We start from the raw sequence: 15,859 nt of genomic DNA, 5'->3' as shown, positions 1-15,859 counted from the left end.
GTCTGAATCTGAGGATGCATTAAATATTTCAGAAGAAAGGGAAATTTCAAAGAGAACAAGTGTAATTAACTCATCCCAATGCAAGTATTCTACTTTTAAATGCAAGAAAATGAAGCCGTAAGCTGAATTTTGAATTACTAATTAAGAAAATTGGTATCTGCAGCATGTTAAGAAATGAACCAATATCATGAAATGGTCCATCCACAAAATATGCATTCTTGCGTGTGTGACTGCCAGTTCTCAAAAATAATATTAATTTATTTGTTTTATAATTAATGCATTCGCTGAAAAACTGCTGTTTTTAGAAAACCATAAGGAGTTTAGAAATATTTTCCAAAACCTCTACTGGCCAGACACGATAAATCAATGCCTAATTACTGCCTCCACAAACTCCCTTATGAAAATGTATGAAGTGCTGGCAATTATCAGCAAGAAATATTCAAACTATTTTTATCTCTTTGCAGCATGCTGAATGTTTTTCTTTAATTTTATAATAACAATACACAATAGTCATTATCATAATACAATTAGAGTCATGAAGCCAATAAAACTAAGTTTGGGCTGTTTAAATCCAAACTCTATTAGCTCAGTCAGTGACCTCCGAAAGCCAATTCAAAGATTGTTGACGGTTAAAAAGGTAAAGCTGGGTGTTGAATATTCTTGTGCCTGGCTATTTAACAGATTAAAATAGCTCATTTGGAGGGAGAGGTCAGGCTTCCCCAATCAAAATTCTCATTAGTGTGGTATGCTTAGGTTAAAAAATGTTTAAAAAAAAAAAAGGTAGTATTCTTAAATTCAAACCCCTAACATTTCACAAGTTTTATTTGGTATAAATCTTTGTGGTTTGCATTCTGTTTTTTTTGTGTTTTTTTTTTACATACTTCTCACACTTAGGCCTGAATCACACACATGCACAAGTAGAACCTGAAGAAATGCAGCAAGATTTGGTGCCTTTGATGCCTTGCTCAAGGGCATCTCAGCATTGCTCGAGACGTGGTCTGGCACCTCCCCAGCTACTAGACCAACTTCCATATCTTGAACCTGCGACCCTCCGGTTCCCAACCCAAGTCCCTAAGTTCCAATAAGTCACAACTAAGTTAAGTACAGTAATAGCGTAATAATGAGTTCTTAATAGTACTTGGGATTATACATTAAAGGGTACCAAAAGTTAATCATATATGTTGCAAAAAACCCACAGACATTTCAAGCTGAAATAACCATGAAGTCCATTTGGTGTCATTGCGTTGAAAGTATGAATCCAAAACATGTTGGATTTATCAAAGCTTTTTCCTTTCATATGCTTCCATCACTGAGTCCTCTCAGAGAACAGTCTGTTCTATAAAATAAAGTTTCTTACAGGCTCACTGACCATAACACTAGATCAGACCTCAGCTTTGTGCAAACAATTTCCAGTGGAACCAAAAGTTACTCCATTCATCTTCCAATCATCAGCTACCTTTTTGTGTCCTGGGCCATGCCTGTACCTCCTTGACATGTGTTCTTGCTGCCATGAATGCCAGCTTTGTGACAGACTAAACTCAAAGTCTGTTTCCCCAAAATAATTGTGCGCTTTGTGTGGTTGGCGAAGATTTTCAATTGCCTATTCATCTTAGGTCCAAAAAGGCTTAAACTTCATCGTAAAATGCACATTTGTGAGTAACAATGGCAACATTAAAAATTGATATTCCTTCTGCAGGTCAGAAAATGACTTCATGTCAGACCATGCAGACTCTGTTTCATGGTGTCATATTACCTTATTTTATATTCATAGTATGGTAGGCCTACTTGTAGCACCTTAAGATTTTCTTTTAAATGTAAGGTGCGCTACAAATAAAATGCATTATTATTCTTATTATCATAGAGACTTTACATCTCCACAATGGCTGTTTTAACATACAGCAGAAGCTGCATAAAAGCCTGACTTACCATGGCTAATGGCACGATTCCACCCAGGTCTTGCGGTGCCAGACGGATGAGTATCGGCACTTCACTAGTCAGGGACCGGGTCAGCGGATACTCCACCTGCCACGTCACCTCCCGTCCCCCCTGATTCATCATCAGCCCATTCACCTCCAGGTCCACCTGCAACACTCGCTGGTATCCTGCTGCCTCCACTCTGTAAAGAGAGAGAGGGAGACGTGTGATGTCAAGAGAGGATTAAGATCAAAGAGGTGGGGAAAAAAGAGACAAAAGTAAGATAGGAGGCAATAGAAAAGCAGGAAAGATCACAATAGGAATTAAGTGCAAGTCAAAGAGATGAAAGAAAAAGCAGAGAGAAAATAAAGAAGTTCAAATAACGTAAAATAAGTAAGAAATCAGACCATCGATTATTACAAAAAGTCACAAAGACAGGCTGGCATGGAAAATGTAAAAGGACAATTGATCATCTTGAATATGAGTGTTTGGCGTTTGTAGTACTAAAGAACAGCAGATGAGAATGAATCGTATATTTCAGCCAACCATGAAAACAAATAATTTAATCGGATGGTTGAGCTGTTGCTGTAACTCCACTATTTGCTGTAACGAGGAATAAATTAATTGTAAAACTTGCATAATAAACTTGCATTAATTGTCCAGATTCAGTAACAGCGTTACAATTACTTATATTTAAAAGCACTCTTTAGTCATTACTTTTTTGTGAAAAAAAGTTCATTCTCACATCCACACTGAACCACCATGTTGGCCTAAAATAATTTGTTTTTCATATTGCGATATGTAGTTTCTCTTCCAGAGAGTGTTGGGCCCGAGCAAGTGATTTATTTTTTTTTCTCAGCTGATGGGGATGTAAACAAAGCCAAAAAAAACAATGAATTTAAAGAAGATCATCCAAATGTGTTTAATGTGCTGGAGTGCTGTGTGGTCTGATTAAGCTGCTGCTGCCTCTCCCTCAGGTGAATTTTTTTTTTTTTTTTGTCACAGTAAGATCTGCATTCAACACCTTTTTTAAGCCACCGCACACGGGCACTATTTTCTCAAAAAATATAATTCACACTCACAGGTCTAAAATTTGCTCACATATTGTGCGACATATTTCAATAACAGTAAACACAAAAGTTTAAGGCAACTGAAAAAGGAGATAAATGCATGTGTTAGGCTTTAGTTTAAAGTTCTCTTGTGCCAAGTTACTCTGTATACTGTATATCTACATTTCTTAGTGCAGCATGTTTAATTTGTAGCTGTCACATAATTTCAAGATGTCTGGAGAGAGCCCAAACTGAACATAAGGAGGGGGTGTTTAGAGGGGAAGAGCCAAGATTTCCCTTGAACATCTATTGACTAAGTCTGTATTTAAAGCTCCCCCTCTTTATGAGTTCTCACTTCAGAGGCCAGCCTCACTTTAAAGCTGAGATGTAAAGATCCTCTCTGGAAGAAAAGTTGAAGGGATAAAAGCTTAAAGGATGAAAATCAGTGTGGATAAAAATTGCTTGGATGGAAAGTCTGGCTCAAGCTGAAAAAGCTTTTTAGTTTCAGTGGGTAATGTTCTGAATTATACTTAATGTGTTTCCCAATACCAAGAGGAGCGCTGGCTCTGGGTGATCGAGGTGAATGTTGGGTGTGAATGTGGCCGCGAGATAAAACTCTGTCTGAAAACAAAGAAGGGAAAGTTAACATTTATCTTAATAATAATTGTAATTAATTTTGTTCCAAAGTTGCACTGCATTATCTTTTTTGTAAAAAACAAAACAAAACATGGGAGCTCAGTACAACTCATGGCTACAAATCTGCCTGTGTTCAAGTGGCTTAGAAATGCCCCGGCCTTGTACAACATCAGCAAGATCCTACCTTTCAGATCGTACACAGCTCAGGTTCAGGCTCTTGTGATATCATGTATTGACTATTGTAACTCCCTACATGCACTCAAACAATTGCAGATGATCCAAAATACAGCAGCACTGGTCTTCAACCTACCCAAAAAAGAGCATGTCACTCCACTGCTCATCTATCTGCACCATTTATAGCTCCATTGCTCGCTTACAAAACAGCGAAAAATTAACCTAAACTTCCTTATCCAGGTCTAAATCCCGTCCACTGGCTACGCTCTGCCAATGAAGGGAATCTAATCAAACCTTCACAATAAGACTCTGAGTCTTGAACTCGACCATTCTCCTCTGTCGCCCCCCGGGGGTGAAATGAATTACCAAACTCCATTCGATCTACAGTGTCTTTGCATCTTTAAAAAAAAAAAGAAGAAAAAGACATGGCTCTTTCATGAATACCTAGTTTACTATTGTATACCCACTTTATGATGTTAAAGCATGATTTTGATGATGATGATGATGTTTTTGTTTGATTATAAAAATTAAGATTTAGGATGGTTTTGTTGCTGATGAGAACTCTCAAGAACAGCTGTCGGTGTCACTTACTGTCAACACTTCTTCTAGGGTTATAAACAAGGGAGTTCAAATACTGCTTCGGTATTTATTCCATTGAAAAAACAATTTGTAAAATGTGCTTAGTTGACATAAACAAAGAAAAAAAAACTAATGCAGCTTTAAGGTTAGAAACGTCATGTTTACGCTTTTTAAAGATCCTTTCATGTAGGGGCTGAAAATATGTGAGCTCATTTCCCCTTCATCAAAGTTAGACATTCAAAGCCAAACAGAAAAACCACAGAGCTCGCATTGAACTCTTCAAGTCAATTGAAGTTTTTAACTCATCCTGAGATAACTGAGTGTTAAAAATATCTTGTTTTAGGTACATCATTCACTTTACTTCATTTGTTTACTCATTGCCACATTGTGATATCCCCTCCTCCCTGACTACGTGCTGTGCTCAGCAGTAGTGACTGCAGAGATTATATCTTTAAAGCTTATTGTGAACAATTACAAACTAATCAATGATCTTCAGCAGAGAGTTCAGTTGTGTTTTACACCAAAGCCAAAGCTTCAAACAATCAGAGCTTTAGTGCTGAACACTACAATACAACTCTGCTTCTCTCCCTTATTCAATCTCTTGTTTCTCTCTTTTCTTTATGTGTCCTTTTTCTTCCCCTCTTTATATCCTGTGGCTCACCTGCAGTGTTATGTTGCGTCAAAAAAGCTCAGTTCTCTCTTTCATCCCTCATCCTGTCAGCCAGCGTGTGTTTGAGATGACAAATGTCGTCAGCCTACTTCCTGCTCGTCTCATCTGAATCGTAAGTGCACTGTGTGCCCTTTTCTCACTGTGATGCACATACAATTAAACATACTCAAAGGAGACTGTTTCTGTGTGTGACTCTTCCTCTTCAGGAAAATAAAGTATGGAAACAAGGTAAAAAAAAAAAAAAGAAAAAGAAAAGACAGCTGTCTTCAGAGATGAAAGAAATGAATATAAACGCCAAAAGAAAAACAATCCAGGATCACAGTTGTAGGTAAAATGAGGTGGAAAATTGGTCATGTCATTCTGACACAACTTTTGAGCTTTCTCAAATTGTCAGTCTTATTGTTGTGTGTGAAAGCACTAACAGAATAAGGCGGACAAAAAAAAAAGCTGACTTTCTGTTCTTTAAGATGCATTTCAAACACAAACCATGTCGTAACTAAGCGGCTCGAAGCAGAAAGAAGTGGCATAACAACAACAAAAAGACGACCAGAATAAAATGTATTTCATTGAAAAAGCAGGGACATAAAAGTGGCGCTAAGGAACACAAAAGCTGTGTTAAACACATCGCCATGTTTTCCTTTTTATACTCTGAATACCTCGGTGGATATCTGGCTCTGTGAAAGGTAGAGAAGGAAAAGTCTGCTGTGTCTTTCCTGGAGACCTGAGGGGCTTACTTTCATGCACAGCAGTGATGTTACTCTGACAACAATGATGCATCACAAAGCTGAATACACGGAGAAGTGACAGAGTCCAACAATAGAGCGAGGGAAGCAGTTTGAATGTCTGTGTACAGTTTAAGGTATTCATTGGATGATTCAGGTAAATATATAAAGTGTATATATAACAAAATCTTGATGACAAAAACATTGAATAGCCGCAATGGAAAGTATTGTGTACTTCATTGTGAAGACATGCTAAAAATCCTAAGAAATCCTACAAAGGCTCAATATACAGTAGAAAGATTTTAAATGCAAAAAAGCCGATATTACTCACATGTTAAGGGCAATATCTGTGGATGTATACATACAGACCTGTCTGAACTTTAAACAGATGGTAAAATTGTATGGAAACAGTATGCCGTTGCTTTATTTATAATTGAATCTTGACGAGAGAGTTGTAGAAATTCAGTGAGACAGCTGTGACAGCAGGTGGGATGAGAAACTACTGCTGGCCATCTGGCTTCACATAAAGATAAAAATGCATTTCCTGCGTTCATGTCTCCTGTGTGAGCTACAACTTATTTTTTCAAGTGTTAGGTTTGGGAAAAACAGAGAAAAAAGGAACCAGAAGTCTTGTATGGTGTCATTCACATGTTTTATTTGGTAGTAACTGATCATGTGAGACTCCATGACTGGACTGGACAGGGGGAGGAGTTACTGCCCCTTGTGATGTCATGAAGGGAACATCTCCAGAACGGCCTGTCTGAGCACACATTTTCTGAAAAGTGGTGCAGTTAAAGACAGAGCATGAACCTTTTTAAAATTATCTTCTAAAATTATGAAAAACACAGTGATGTGAAAATTCCTTTTGCATGGAGTTACTTATGGTATGGTATCTCTTGAACATCCACTAAAGGGTTTCATTGACATCTGCTGATCACCTTAAAAAAACTATAGCTTCTTTATGTTTTGTCCTCGAAAAGCCTTTTAATTTTCTATACTTTACTTGGCCAATTGACCTTTGATTTAAGCTCCACGTGTACAGACAGGTATTGATTCTAATCAAGCTTTTTTTTGACTTTTCTAATGTGTTATGCAGATGATTTGCTTTTGAAAATTTTATAATTATCTCTGGTCCAACTCCTCTTCAGCTGTGCTGCTCATGTCTCTCCAAACAGAAATAAGTTTGATTCTAATTGGTTTAAAGAACATTCAGGGAAAATTGGATGATATTTCCAGTGAATGAAACCTGATGAGAGTTGTAGCTACAGTTTAGTTATCGAGTTCATTACACGTTAATAGTGAAGATTACCCCTCACGGTTTTGGTTCAGGAGAAACTAACAAGAGTGTGCATGTAATGAGGCCATTAAGGCTGGTGTAGTATAATTTTAGTAGAATATAATGATTATTGTCTTGGGGCGGCAGTCGCTCAGTCTGTAGGGTCTTGGGTTGGTACAAGTCCCTGTAAGTACAGTATGGAAATTAGGGACGTTGGTGGAGATAGCCAGATCAGATCACAGCTCTGGAGCGCTCCCTGTGACGCTGCCCCACTCTGACATGTCTCCTTTTAATGCAGTGTCTATAAATCCTGTGTATACATGTGTGTATTTTGTTTGTGTGTAGCAATAGTGTGAACTTGAATTTCCCCTTGGGAATCATAAAGGTTATTTAAAAACATCTTTAACTGAGGACCTGATGCAGAAGAAACCGTTTTGTGTTTGTGTGCGTGTGTGTGTGACATACACATCCCAAGGGAGTCCTGGCTCTTCTCTAATGAGTGTCACTATCTCAGGTCTAATGTCTTTCTCTTCTCTCCGATGACGCTAATGAGATCAGATTGAAACTGGGAGGACTCGCTCTAACACGGTTCCTCTACAGCTACAAGATGGTTTAGATAATATTGATGTGGGGGAACTTGGAGCTTGGTGAGGATGGTTGATGAGCAAAAGAAGTTGGCCAGACTAAAACACATAATAAATGTAAAAAGGCACAACAACAAAAAATGGAACAAACAGCTCAACATTTTGCAAGCAAGTGTATTTTAATAAATTGTATTTTGAAAAATTATTTGAACATGTGCCTCATGAGTGACTTACAATAGTGAATATTAGATGTACAGCTCACGTAAAAAACACTTGCACAACAGTTGTAACCTGGTCATAACATGGACATGTTTTTTTTTTTTTTTAAAGATTTGTTTTTGGCCTTTTGCCTTTATTGTAGAGGGAGGACAGTGGATAGAGTCGGAAAGGGGGAGAGAGAGTGGGGAGAGACATGCGGGAAATGGGCCACAGGCCGGACGCGAACCCGGGCCGCCCGCGCGCGAGGACTGAGCCTCAATACGTGGGGTCGCGCGCACTGCCGCTGCGCCACCGGCGACCCCAAAATGGACATGTTTTGATTTGGATATATTCTCAAATCTTCTCTGGAGCCTCCGAGTGACATCATCATTATCACCTTTAAACTGTTGGCCACTAAACTGCTCTCAATGTGATATTTGGTTACGAGCCATGCTTAAGTCGTCACGATCAGTCTTTGACAGCTCACAGGAATCAATAAGGGGATGGAAGATGTGGTTTATACAGAGTGTTAGTGAAACTCTCCAGAGAGCTCTCTGCTGCTCATCCTCTTATCCTGGACAATACGATCAACTCAGTGTGACTAATCTCTCCTCAGAGTGTAAACCACATATCACTCTTCTTCTTTCTTTTCTCGTTACACACACACACACACACACACACACACACACACACACACACACACACACACACACACACACACACACACACACACACACACACACACACACACACACACAGATGACAAGGGATTATATCAAGTTCTCTATTTCATTATTAGCCTCTCAGTTTCTGCCTGTCACCACTGGACCTCGTGTTTCAGGCTTTTTGTACTGTAGCCTTCGAGGTATTGGTTTTGATCACACATGCTGGATTTTTTATTTTTTATTATTATTTTTATGTTTCTATCATCGGTTTTTTAGTTTGGTCTCACTACTATTTCTCCCATCCTGGTGTATATATTAATCTTATTCTTGCTCTTATATTGTGTACATTTTTCTACTTTGTATTCCATGCTATATTGTATTGTTACTAATATTGTGTCTGTGTTTGATGTCCTGCTGCTGTAACAATTTCCCAGCTTGGGATCGGTCAGTTGGCATTTTCCAACCTGTGGCGTGTCCCGACAGACCTGCAGCTACACAGCCACAGTGATAATAATAGCACCTGATCACTGTGTTTTCCTCAACCCTAAGTGGAAAATATTTTATGGTATGCTTTACTGTACTGCACATACAAAGAATTTACCCAAATATGGCAACATGATTAGAAAATCTGAGAATACAGCTGGAGGCCAGGTAGTGTGCACACCCAGACACCACCACACACCTTATCTGGATTATCAGTGATGACTACGACACAAAACTTTAGAATGGGTCATTATCCGTTACATTACTCTTAACAGTATTTAAATGAACAGCAAACCTTTGTGAACCATCATTAACTGCAGGTTGTTCATATTTGTGTTTTACCAGGGCTTATATTTTTGTTGCCATGGGATCAGATACAAGTATTGATATAGTTTCTTCTTTTTTTTCAGTTTCATATTAAACCTAATGTAACACAATCTTATAGTCAAAGTATTCCCCATTAAGTAATTACTTATTCGCGTGCTAATTAGTAGCATACTGGCTGCTTATTGGTCATTATTAAGCACATTTTAGTATATTACTCTACTTGACTGTAATGACTTATTAGCTAAAGACTTCAGTTTGTTCTCGATACCCTCCTAATTACTGCTTAGTTATAGTAGCTAGGACATAGTTGAACATGAAATATGATCTTATGCGCTTTGCTTAGTAAAGCCATTATAGGTTCACAATTTGTTTAAATCAACTCCTTAGGGGGTGCAATAGTGATTCACTGACTTAAAAAAAATCAACTAAAATACAGGCTGACATGTGGCATCCCTGACTGAGTGTTAGAGTGGATGAGATGCAGATCCTCAGGCCAAGAGCATCAAAGTGTGATTTTCTTTTTTACTGTGTTAACGCTGAAGTGAAATCTTGGCAGCAGTTTTGAAACAGATTTCTCTAAATTGGATGTTTGGGGATCAGTTTGGATTTACTGAGAGTTCTCCCAACCAAGGGGACATGAGATGTTTGATTACCCCAGCTCTACCGGGGTATCGACTCACATCATGACGCTATTTTTTTTTATATGTATATCTATATACTTTATTTATCCCAGTGGGGGAAATTGTGGTTCACACTCTGTTATTGTAGAGACATGCTTCTCACACACACACAGACCTAAATCATGCACAAGCAGCACCTGTGGACATGCCTTCATGGAGAGATGTCAGAGTGCAGCGGCTGCCCCACTGGAAGGATTGAGCTGGTGGGAGTTAAATGTCTTGCTCAAAGACACCTTGGCAGTGCTCGAGAAGTGGTCTGTCCCCTCTCTAGCTACCATACCAACTTCCATATTTTGGTCCTCAGGCTCCCAACCCAAGTCTCTACGGACTGAGCTACTGCCGCCCCTTAAAATGCTGTGAGTGGTTCTTCAAAGGCAGATCTTCTCAAACACTTGACCAGTGTTACATTCACCTTTCTGTCCTTATGTTGGAATAAACTATATGTTTAACAACACATTCAGTTCCAGTACGCTAAAGTGCACTATAGCACGTGTGGGATCTGTGATGTCTTGAGATCATCTCCCATGGCTAGCAGAGCATGTGATCCACAGATTGATGGAACATTTATTGCGCAAATAACACCCTCAGAACATCAAAGTATCCGTCTCATGTATAATCATAGAAAACAACGTGAGCAGAACTATTTCAATTGGCCCAGTTACTCTTTTTTTGCCTACAGCATTAAAGAAGAAATTACATATTTAACAGTTTATTTCATAATTCTAACTTTATTTACAATCTTGCTAGGGTGCAGCTATTTATCTATGCAATTCTTTTTTTTACATGCAACAGCATGTCACCTGGAAAATAATCATGTTTTTTTTTTTAGAGTCACCTTCAAACTTCTGTCCAAAATGTCTCCCTCTCTGTCTGTCTCTCACAAATAAAGACATAAAAACAGACCACCTGAATGAACCCACACAGCCCAAACAAACCAACACTCTGCTCCCTAGTTTAATTAATTAAATGAGTTTGTGCACAGGGTTAATAAGAATGCTGACCCCACTATGACCCCTCTCTGGCCTGAACCCTTACTTCTGCTCCCACGCCTCATTAATCTGTCAAGTAAACAAAACACTCTCCTCATCCGCCTTACCTGCTTGATGTGAGAGGGATGTGAGGAGACAGGGAAAAGCATACAGACCCGTATTTTTTTTTTCAACCATAACAAAAGAAAATCTTTTTTATTTACAATATGAAAAAGGAGCGAGGTTTGCTGTGCTTCATACAAGACATCAAAACCACCATGACAGGCGACAGAAAAGAAACATTAACATCGAACATTTAAAAAGGACTGAAATTATTAAATCTGAAAATATGCTCAAGTAAAAATAATTCAAATAAAATCTATTCCAGGAAACAAACAAAAAGAATTCAAAGTAAAAAGGAGCATAGAAATTGAAGGCTGCTTCTCTGTGTTGGGTTCTGACTCTGGGGACAGAGAGCAGACCTGCACCAGACGACCTGAGCGGATGGACGGTTCATAGTTAATCAGGAGGTCACTCATGTACAGTATGTTGGCCCTAAACAGCAGCAGGATTTTTAAATCTATTCTCTGACTGACTGGCAGCCAGTGTAAAGACCTCAGAACTGGACTGATGATCTCTATTTTCTTGGTTTTGGTGAGGACTCCAGCAGCAGCGTTCTGGATCAGCTGCAGTTGTCTGACTGATGTTTGAGGCAGAGCTGTAAAGACACTGTTACAGTAATCAAGATGACTGAAGATAAAAGCTTGGACAAGCTTTTCCAGGTCCTGCTGGGACATAAGTCCTCTAATTCTTGATACCTTCTTCAGGTGATAGTTGGCTGATTTTGTAAATGTCTTGATGTGGATTTTAAAATCTAGGTTTGAGTCTATCACTACGCCCAGATTTCTTGCCTGGTCTGCGGTTTTGAGTTTTACTGACTGAAGCTGCGTGCTGACTCTTCGTCGCTTCTCCTTTGCTCCAAAACAACATCAACAGCTGAAGAACATGTTTGCACATCCACTCATTGATTTGCTCGATGCATTTACCCATTGCTTTGATAGGACCAGGATCTCTCTGCGTAGTTATGATAACTTATTTGTTAACGTGTTTGCTCAGATTTGAAGTTACCGAGACACAAAGAAGTCCCTGTTCTTTAGGTAGGATTCAAACCAGTTTAGTGCTGTGCCAGAAACTCCAACCAAGTTTTCCAGTCCGTTGCCTAATATTAAAGTCTCACGCAACACTGAGATCAGGTGAAACTAAGACTGAGGTTTAAATGGATGTCATTGAACACCTTGACCAGAGCTGTCTCAGTGCTGTGATTTCGTCAAAACCTGACCGGAAGACATGGCTCAATGTGAACAAGGTATTTTGAAAAATGGCTAGCTTGATTGATAAATGGAAACTGCACATATCCTGATCCTGATGTTGAGTTAATGACATTTTGTCTAATTTTCTGAATTTTGTCAGTAAAGCAGTTGGAAAATGTATTACAGGCCTTGGTGGAATAACATTCAGGTGCTACTGACACAGGGGGGTTTGTTAGCATGTCCAAAGTATCTAACAGGGCACAAGCATTATTATTGTTTCTGGTGATGACGTCAGAGAAGGAAGATTGCCTTGCATTCATGAAGTCTCTCTTTGTAGATAGTCTGTAAATTATTTTCACGCCATTTCTTACCAGTGTAAGAAGAGAAAACCAGAGAAAACCATCACCTTCGTGGGAGCAATTGCCGTTGTTGGCTTTTTTGGGAGAGAAAAAGAGTGAAGGGTGTGGGGTACTTTTTAATCCAACATTGATCAGCTCCTTCATCGTGTCAGTGAACTCCAAGTGGGGGGAGGAGGGAGATAGGATGATAAGGAAGGAAGATGATGATCTGATCGGGTTCAAGAGGTGGTCAAGAGCGGTGAGACCTAACATGTGTTAATGAGGGGTTGAAGGTGGTTGGATACCCCTCCTCTTGGTTCCGATGTCTCTCCTCTGTAGGTCTATCCTCAGATGCTGTTAGATGTGATTCTTGGATGAAGGTTTTCACCTCTGAGTGTTTTGTCTTTCTTTAAAGCTGTTTTCTTTTGTGTCCTGTCCTTGGCAGAGAGAACTAATGTTTGAGGCAGCGAGTAAAACAAGTTTGAGGTGAACAGTTTCACCACTAAGATGTTCAGGCAAAAACCACCTACGTTAAAAAGATGTCTGCGTTCCCAGAAGAAGTTACAATTCTTAATAAAATTCATTAAATGGGCAATACATGCAGTTGTGAGCCAGTTATTCAGTGCCAGCACCCTGCTGAATCTCTCCTTTGTTCTTGTTACTGCTGGTATAGAGCCGCTGATCCACATCCAAGAGATCTTCAGTGACCAGTGAAGTCCTGTTTCAAGACTTCAGACTGTTGTTTTGTTATCATTGACCCAATGTGCAGTATGACCTTCTTCACAGTCGGACGTTCAGCTACGTTCAGGATCCTTTCTGCTAAATCATAGACCATGTGTCTGGGGAGACACAGTACTTCTTCTGTGTTTTTACTGCACATCCTTTGTACATCTTTAACAACAAAGTCACCCACAATCAGAGTCTCAAGTCCAGGTTTTAGCTTTCCCTGCAGCCTTTTACTTATAGACATGCTTTTAGTCCTTACCCTGGTGTCTGAGATGGAGGACCAGATGAAGATCCAGGGTTCTGCAACAGAGCTGTTCTGTTATGTGGTTCAACATTCAGTTGTAGGAGAGGTTTGTTCCTCTCCTACAACCGAATTCTTTGGCTTCACACCAATACAGTTCCAAGAAGGACTACCATTCATAGATTTATCAGACAATACAGAGCACACCTTTGTCTTTGTAGAGGTGTCTATACTCCTTAGCTGTATGTTAGCTTGCTCTTGCTCTTGCCACTTAGTGGTAATGTGGTGTCATTTGCGCACAGTCCGTTTACTTCCACAGTCACTTAAGCGGTTCATCTTGTCTCCAGCACTGCAATTTTCTAAAGAAGTTTGTAGTAATCACCCTTGGAGAAGGTAGGCATCTTGTTGCCAATGACCTTTAGCTTTGTGCTGTGCTACCACAGTCATGTAGCAATGCAGAGGTTAAAAAATAATAATAATAATATGGCTTAAGACCTGCTGAATCCATCAAAAAATACAGTCCTAGTGATTTATTAATGTCAGGACCGGATCTCGGTTAAATCAGTTTTTGAAAAAAGAAGATATCAGCAAAAGAAAGTAAGCAAAGCAGAGAGCAAGAATATAGCACCTGCACTTGAAGGATAAGGGACATACTGTAATGTTCCTCAGTAGTACCATATCCATTCATACACAATCACACATGCTGGTGAAGCAGGGGAAGCAGTTTGGGGTTGCCCTAAGGACACATCAAAAAGTGGCTGTAAGAGCTGGGGATTAAAAAGGTCAAACAGCTAAATAGAAATGGAATGGTAATAAAGCCGATTTAGACCAATTTCTTTTGTAGGCAGAATGGGCTCCACATACATGAAGAGTTTCTAGCATGTAAGAAATGGAGGTGTTCGATCTACAAATACATTCGTAATATTTCATTTGAATATGTTGGTGGTGTTAAAAACTGTAGGACAGATTTATGGATGTGGAGTGATTTTTCTGAGCTAGAGGTTCAAGCAATGGGCAAATAAAAGAGGACTGAAAGGGCAGCCTATTGAAGCCGATCAAAGGCTATCTCAGCATCTACAGAGAAGAAGCAATAATCAAAGATCCTTCACTGATAAAATGCAAGTCAAGGACAAAAATGTAAAAATATGTAATTCATAAATGGAGTTGTTAAGCGAGAAGACAAGATGGAGGAGTGTATTTCTAGTAGGAGGATATGCTTTAAATCAAACCCATGAGATTAAATTAATCAAAGCTCATTAGTGGCAGCACATCCATTTTGATTTTCATTAATGACGACAGGATCATCTGGGGAATAAATAAGACTTTTTTTTTTTTTTTTTTTTGCGAGAATACTCTTTTAGCCTCCAGAGGCTGTATCCTCTATGGAGCCTGAATGATTGCTTAAAGCATTTAAATGCTCAGCAACAAATACGGCTCAAACGCCACTCATGCAAATTAAATTACATGCAATATTGATCGTGGATCCATCCAACCATCACATCTTAGCCTTCCCTTAACTGCTCTTAGAAGATATTTTAATCTAAGGGATGCAGTGAGAGGTGAGTGTTTCGCTAATGGATGAGAAGCCTGAATTACGCACAAGAAAACAATATGTTCCTTCAAATGAATACATTCAAATATTTTTCTGAGAAAATTATTAGAGGGTAAAAATTTCTACTCCCCCCTGTCATTGACAATGTTTTATTTTAAAAAGACTGTTTACACACTCGAGGACATGCAGGTTAATGCACGCACACAACACAAACTTTCCTACACGTATACATGTGTTATTTCTGTCTTACTCTGCTTTATTTGATCTCCTCCTTCTGCACACGACACGCTGTAAATCTCTACATTGTGTGTACTACAAGTACACTATACTGAACCAGCTTTAATTAAAGAAATTACAACACAGAACTAATCAGAGCTGCCACGTTCTGCAGGCCCCAAACTAATGCTCGTCTGTTCTTTAATTTCCAACCTAATCAAATCCACAGTTCAAGGCTCATGTGAACACACACTTGCACGCTCAACCTCAGCAGACAGGTGATTAACATCCCTGCATCTCACTGATGCATGGAGAGTTCCTCTGACCTCTCTGCCCCCTAACTTAAGAGGACTGAATATCGATCTCCTGTCTCCTCCAATCGTCACTCACCATTGTTCTGTCAATGACTCTGACTCCTAACGGCTCCCCAGCATCAAGTAAAGCTGACTTATAGACACAAATTCACTAACTAAAACAATGGAGATTTGCATAGGTTGACTGCTGTAATGTACACACTGTTTCAAACCACTCTGCCAGACTTCACAAATAAC

At 39.2% G+C, this 15,859-nt stretch overlaps 1 protein-coding gene across 1 annotated transcript in view; it reads right to left on the bottom strand.

Moving 5' to 3' along the window:
- The window catches only part of LOC306837056 (transmembrane protein 132C), a 108,938-nt gene that overhangs the window by 21,655 nt on the left and 71,424 nt on the right, over positions 1-15,859 (bottom strand). Inside the window, exon 5 of the mRNA XM_079364535.1 lies at positions 1,927-2,116. Within this exon, the coding sequence (XP_079220661.1) occupies positions 1,927-2,116 (190 nt within the window). The remainder of the gene's footprint in view (positions 1-1,926; positions 2,117-15,859) is intronic.

The sequence above is a fragment of the Symphodus melops genome, assembly GCF_947650265.1.
Source record: "Symphodus melops genome assembly, chromosome: 16".
Classification (NCBI taxonomy): domain Eukaryota; kingdom Metazoa; phylum Chordata; class Actinopteri; order Labriformes; family Labridae; genus Symphodus; species Symphodus melops.
This window is presented reverse-complemented; position numbering and strand designations above follow the sequence as displayed.